At 37.8% G+C, this 7335-nt stretch overlaps 1 protein-coding gene across 1 annotated transcript in view; it reads left to right on the forward strand.

Annotated features, from left to right (window-relative positions):
* LOC107086972 (VPS10 domain-containing receptor SorCS3-like) overlaps nt 1–7335 on the forward strand; it is a 384596-nt gene that overhangs the window by 369517 nt on the left and 7744 nt on the right. The window contains exons 24-25 of the mRNA XM_015378290.1: nt 5247–5378; nt 5467–5566. Coding sequence (XP_015233776.1) covers nt 5247–5378; nt 5467–5566 — 232 coding nt within the window. The remainder of the gene's footprint in view (nt 1–5246; nt 5379–5466; nt 5567–7335) is intronic.

Below are 7335 nucleotides of genomic sequence, written 5' to 3' on the forward strand. Positions count from 1 at the left end.
AAATGTGGCACAACTGGTGGGTAATGGCTTCCTGGCAGCTTCACGCTTGACCCTTCTTAATTCATGGGGAGTTATTTTGAGTCTTCTTTTTTCAACACTCTTCTTGCGCCCCTGTTGGCTATTTGCCATGAACCGCTTGATTGTGCAATGATCCCGCTTCAAAAGTTTGGTCATTTCCAAACTGCTGCACCCCTCTGAAAGACATGACCATTTTTGACTTTTCAGAGTCTGTCATATTTCTTTTCTGACCCATTTTGCCAAAGGACGTGAAGTTGCCTAATAATTAAGCACACCTTATATAGGCTGTTGATGTCATTAGGCTACACCCCTTCTCATTTCAGAGATAAACACCACCTGATTTACATAATTGGTAGTAGAATTTCAGGCCTATGCAGCTAGGAGTAGGACAACATGTATGAGAAGGATGATGTGGTCGAAATACTCTTTTCCCAAATAATTCTGCACACACTGTAATAAACCTGGATGTGCAAGACAGAGCTGCATGTTTTTAATTATTAAGAATCAATATGTTCGGAAATCTTTTGAAGAGCAAACATGTTGAAGGAGAAGAAACCCGACTGTATTTTAGCTCTGATTCTCATTGTGTAGGTTATGCCGTTTGAAGCCATTATTTCCAGTATTCAGGATTTCCAGACTGTGTTTGTAAAATAGGTCTGTCAGCTCAACTCTACTTTAAATTAGAAATTATTTTTTAGGCTCAAAGTTGTCCAATATTTGAAGAGAATAGTGGAAACTAATAAAAAAGAACCCTACAGAGAAGAAAGGAAAAAAAGAAAGAAAAAAGAAAAACAGTAAATGCCAACAGTAAGCTAATAAATGCTCATCGATGACTTTGCAGAACTACTCAATAACCTTTCTGCACCACTAAAAACCCACTGTAATTTCTCTATGGCAGTAAATGCAAAGCTCAGACACTGGGAAAGACAAACACATAGCACAATTGTTTTGATTTAATTTTAGGACTTGATTGATGGGATTTTGAAATAGAGCAGCAGGTTTTCACTTTTTACTCTGAATAATACAGTTGCACCGCATTTTAAGAAGAAAAATAACAAGTATTTTATCACCCCATTAAATCACTGAATTCTGGTCTCATGGGTATAAAATCCTGCAAAGACCAGAGACTCTTCCGATTACACATTCAGAAAATAATGGGTCGCTATCAGTAGATCAGGTAAGTCTAGCTTAGCCTTCGTAGTATTATCAGCAATTAAAGTGATTTGGAGTGATGGCAATTTAGTCACAAAGTGGGAGACCATTTAAACTCATTGCTGATTATGAGGCAGAAAGTGAACAGTGCTGACAATGAAAAGATCATTAGTAGCCAGGTCAGTTAGACACATTAGATGTTAAAACACAAACATATGTCAAGAATCTGATTAATGAGCAGCATTAATTCACGGAGAATTATCAATTTACAGGTAGAGGGTTCTCAGACTGCGTATTGATGACCTTAATGTCTAGAAAGTTATCTTTAAAAGCGCTATCGTTTCACCTCCATCACATACATCCACAACCACAACAAGGCCGGCATCCACAACCTTATCCATCCCAATATTAGTAGCATTACTCAGATAAAGATATTTAATAAACTTGATATCAGTGAAAAAACATTGATGTGTTATAACAGCATTATAGAAAAAAAATGCACAGTCAAACAGCAACTTATCTATAGAGTAATCTGGAAGACAGAATCAAAATGAGGAGGAACCCCATGAGATGATGCACAGGTCTTACCTGTTTGAACAACTTTTTATACTTCATCTTCGCCTGCTGAGTGGTTGTGTTTCCCCCGTGAGATTGCACAAAAATAGAATGCTATACGTTGATACACGTTCATTTAAGCAATAAACTAGATTTTTCCCTGAAATGTTACTGTGGTTACAAAGCTATGGCAGGCCATTTTGATATTTATCATTTTCTCTGAATAGGTGTTTCTGTTGCCATACTGTAAATACATACAAAGTTAACACTTTAAACAAAATGACTTTATTTATTTCTAAAATAAAAAAGTACGGATGTCTAGAAATTTACTTCAGATCAAATTCCTATTGTTACTGGCCATAATTTGTGTTATTTTGATCAGAAAGAAACCTTTTTCAGATATCATAAATCCATATTTAGTCAATCTGATAAATTTCAAAATGGCCACTGGCAATGTGTAAACATTTCTAGGTACCGGTATATAAATCCAAATTCTTACTAGTACATTGTGTTTTGTTTTTTTTACTTTTTTTAATCAACTTTCTTCTGCAAAAATGTAAGTTAGAAAATCTGCTATTACAGTTCAATCTAGGAGTGTAAGTTTGATCAGGAAGAATCCTATTTTAAGGGATCTTCAAATGAAACAACAAAGAGGAAAGTGCTTTTATTAAATGTCAAAAACAGCATGCCATTGTGGACTTCACATACAGTTACGCAGCAATCTTTTACACAATCTTCCTCTGCTTTGCAGCTGAAGCGCTTTTTCTCTGTCTCAAACAAATTTTCCAATATTTCTTTTTTTTTTTTTCTGAACTAAAATCTAGTTCTAGAGCTTTGAAACAGACACTTTCTGTTACCTGTTGTCTATGGAGTAATTTTTGTGTTTTTATTAAATTCAAGAAAAAAAGTGATCAGAAAGGGGAAAATGATGTTAAAAGAAAAGTCTCACGTAAAAGTGCTCTAAATGTTTTCAGATCAAACCATTAAAAAAAAAAAATCTATTACCTGATATACATTTTTTTGAGATACTTTCATATCATCTTCTTCATGCATGGGTTCTCTCTGGGTACTCCAGCTTCCTCACACAGTCCAAAGATCCTGACTGTTAGGTTAATTAGCTTCTCCACATTGTCCTCAGGAGTGAGTGTGTGTGCATCCTTGTGTGTCTCTGTGTTGCCCAGCAATAGACTGGTGACCTGTCCATGATTTACCCCGGTTCCACCCAATAGACTACCGGATAAAGGCACCAGTCCCATCGTGACCCTAGAGGGGTCCCACTGATATAGCACAATTAGGTCCTTTTTAATTTCTTTTGTCTAGAAATCGGCAAGAACAAAAAAAGACAATTATATGATCAAAGATGAAAACCAAACACATGAACAAAAGCACTTAAAGCATTGCTAATAGATCTAATGAGAGAGTTAATTAGAAGAAGAAAAAATGCAAGCTTGGAGGAATCAAACAAAGTTTTGTTTTTTGGGGAACAAAACAGTGATCCATTTATTCTAATTATATAGAATCAATCTATTTGAATACTTATAGAAATTGTTTTAAAAAATCCAAACTACCTTGGAACCAATCCTATAAGTGAACTAAACCATCATCTAATACCTTGAACTTATTGCTATTCCTGACATTTTGAAGTGATAAAGCTTCCTGAATGGGAAGCGAAACGTCTTCATACTTGGAAACGGAGTTCAGTGGATTGCTTTTAATTTTCTTTTTTAGGAATGACTATGACCTGGATGACTAGGAATATTCACCAGCATCATCTAATTTCATATTATAATTTTTTTTTATTATTATTTGCCAATACAGGGATTTTTTTGGTCAGTTCTTATTCGGTAGTCAAGGTATTTCCTTATGACTTACTTTATTACATTTTAGAGTGTAGCTTTGCAGAGGTTGGGCCTTCTCTAATCAATTTGAATAGCAGTTATATTGTAGTTGATAGAGTTTTGGTCTAGGGTTAGAGGAGAACACTCTGAGAAGGTTACAAGTACCAAGTTCGATCCCCACAAACTGCCACTCTGGGTCTCTGATCAAGGCCCCTAACCTCACACTGCTCCCTAGGCGCTGCACAATGGCTGCCCACTGCTCCCCAAGGGGATGGGTTAAAATGCAGAGATACATTTCTCCAGTATGAGATCAATAAAGTTCAATTAAACTAAACTAAATTAAATACCGGAAGAAAAAATCCAGGACTCCAACCCTGATTCAAGTATACCTTGAAGCTTTCAATGGGCCAATGCCTATTCAAAACATTTTTGACATCATCATGGGGGAGTGGTTGCCTAGTGTTAGGGCATTGCGCTTGTGTTCCAGAGGTTCTCAGTTGAAACCCCACTCCCACAGACTGCTGCTCTGGGTCCCTGAGCAAGACCTGTAAGAGCCAATTTGAGACTAATCCTTTTATAGTTTTAAAAAGGTTTAAAATACAAGATTGATAATTTTGTTTGTTGTTAAGATTCTAATTTAAGTTTAAAAACTCTAATATTAAAAGCATAGAATATAGAAATGCAATTTGAAATGCATATTTTTTGGCTTCCTGCATGCTGTAATTGTATACGGGTTTTTTTTTTTTTTTTTTGCTTTTATGTACTGTACGTAAGGACTGAGGGGAATACAGATATGCTGGAAGCAACACAGTTTTTGACCGAGTTTATTTTATACGAATGTGGATGTTCTCTTATTTTTGTTTTCTTTTAATAAACATCACAAGTTGAAGATCATTATCTGGAATTGCTTGCGTTTCAATACTTGTTGCTAGACTGTTTTTCCATGCGGTACAGAAGAAACTAAAGGAGCTGGATTGCCGCTACAAGACCCTTAACCCCACACTGCTCCCTGGGTCCAACAGAATGCGGCCCACTGCTCCCCAAGGGGTTGGGTTAAATGCAGAGTAAATTTTGTTGCTTTGTATTTTTAACAGCGTAATGACAATAAAAGTTAAATTCATTCATTAAACCAAGTAATGGTGTAAATTGGGTTTACCTCCCTATCAATCTTGACAAGGTGTCCTAAAATGTCTGATGATATTTTTCCAACATAGGTCATCGAAAGAGTTGATTGGAGGTACATCGAAAGCTACAGATATTATCCCTTCTCTTTTCTGATGATTATTTTTCCTCTTTTTTTTTTTTTGATGACCAACTTGTTGCCAATCTACCCTTAAATTACTTTTACTTAAAAGAAGAATGTGTCTAGTTAATCTGCTTGTAACTAATTAAATTGGAGCATTTCTGTCTGTTATGGATTAACCCGTTAACTTTCCCATCTGTATTTGGTTAGCAGCCTCATCCTGCCACACTAAGGCTTCTGTCTGCCATTACAGCAGCTTTATATGACAGGTTCGATCAACCCAAGGGTTCAAGAGCAGGAGCTGATTTCCTTTATGCTTTTTTAGGTGCTTTAAAATTGTTTTCTGTTGATTTTGATGTGACCAGTTAACAGAGGTGTTCTTCCACTGGCATTGTTATAATAATCTAGATCATCTATTAAAATAGTTCTACGGTTAACAGGTGTCTGACTTCCCAGAGGAGCAGCTTTTGGTGGCTATTTTCCCAGGAGTCCCAACAGCCGCCGAGCTCTTTCTGTTACCCAACAAGAACCAATCTGAGGGGAAGAAAAAGAGTGAGGAAGAGCTAGAAAAGGTGGGTATGGTCTTCCATTTGGAAAGTAGCTGGAAACCATTCATATTAAAAGCCTGATGGTGTAAAGGCGTTCTTTGTCACCCTGCAGGCGTCCAGCATCATCGTCAGCGCACTGAACCAAAACCTTGTGGAGTTCGAGCTGAAGCCTGGCGTCAGAGTCATCGTCTACAACACACAGTTAACGCTGGGTAATAAGGGTTCGGTTCTCCCTGCTTCCTATCCCATCATTAACTTGTCAACACTAATGTTGTCCTCTGGCAGTCGTCAATCCATCTGAGGTAGTTTCTATGTTGGGAGTGTCAAGGAACTGAACGGTAATAACCGTGTTTTGACAACAACACATTGTTTTTCCTTTGGTCTGCCAATTAAAATTCCTTTCAGTCAGCCTCCATCAGAAGGCGTGGGTACACAGGGGACCGTGGGAGGGGTGGGGTTTTAAGTGGAGCTGCTTGAGATGAGGGATCTTTTATGCCAGCCATCAAAAGCTGAACATCTGTTCTGTTTCTTATACCGCCATCCAACCACAAAATGAGTGTTACACCGTATAATTATGTTGATTATTTAGTCCTTGAGAAAGAACAGTGTACAATTTGAGGGCAGAAATGGAATTAGGAATTAAGAAGTTGTTGACTGCCTGAAAGGAGGAAGCTGGTTAACAGTTTTGACTCTTGAATGCAGCCTGTGTGAAGTCCTGGTTGATATACAGAGATACAGACTTTAAATGGCCTGACTAGAAAACTCCTCCTGTCCCTTACTACTAGATAAATACACATTGTTTCTTTGCCTGGCTGGTTTTATTGGCAACGCCACTTGTGACTCTCTGTAGATCAGAGTGCACAACTTTCACAGCTTGCTTCTCCTGCAGTGTGCTGCAACTCTAATGACATTGGTGCTGCACCCAGCTGGAGCTATCTTTATATTTCACCTCCCAAGAAAAGGTCTAAAAAGCCTTCAAGCAGCACGACAAAAGGTCGGCACATCACACACTTCCATCTCCGAGTCGCAGGTCTCAGGAGAGCTCTGGAAGGCGTTGTTCCCCCCTCTGAATGACAGAGGAGACAAACATTCCTGCAGTCATCAAAACAATGAGAAGAATTTAATGAGGGTGCCTCGTGAGATAAACCATGCACGCTGATATTAATATTCTAAAGTGCAAATGGGTTTTTGTATGAAACAACTGTGCATGAAAGAAATGTTTGAATCCAGTTGAAGTGTGTGAATTCCCTGCTGTTGTCACCTGTGCAGAGACAATTTCATGCTGCTCCACCTTCAGATGCTTCAGATATTAGAATAAATCCTAGCCACATAATGGCGTGTTGCCATGCAAATTAGCTGAGGCCACGTGAAGAGAGACTGATGTTAAAGAAAATCTGTGATCTTATTAAGCTATAGCACTTAAAGAGCAATAAACTGAAGGAGGACAGTTGTCAGTGCTCAGACCTTTTCCCGCTTGGTGTTAAAGTGGTTTCCCTTTCAGATTATAGAAAGTTTTGTTGTTTTTTGTTTTTCCTTTGGTGAATTGTTAAAGCAGGTTTAGCTAAATCTTTTTTGCAGTTTCAATAAACCCAAATTGTTCTGATTAATCGAGGGAAAAAAATCATTAAACATTCAAACCACCAACAGAGTGGTGTTCCTCAGGGGTGCGCCATGTCTAACCCCTTAAGCCTCATTATGAAGTTAAAGTTGTGCAAAAAAAGAAAAGGTACACGGTTGATAAATGCTCACACAAGCAGTTTTATTTAAAACACACACATAAAGTAATCTCCACATGCATTTAAAATGATTCATGCATGTAGATTCAATATCAGGAGGCCCCTAATTTATCACAACCATCAGTTTATGCTGTAAAGTGCCTTGAAATAACATATTTTGTGAATTGTGTGGCGACACTGTTCTGCAAAATGTCCACACATGCAATAAAGACTCGGGGCAGCTCTATTTCATATAGACGCCCATT

The sequence above is a fragment of the Cyprinodon variegatus genome, unplaced genomic scaffold, assembly GCF_000732505.1.
Source record: "Cyprinodon variegatus isolate N-32 unplaced genomic scaffold, C_variegatus-1.0 Scaffold169, whole genome shotgun sequence".
NCBI lineage: Eukaryota > Metazoa > Chordata > Actinopteri > Cyprinodontiformes > Cyprinodontidae > Cyprinodon > Cyprinodon variegatus.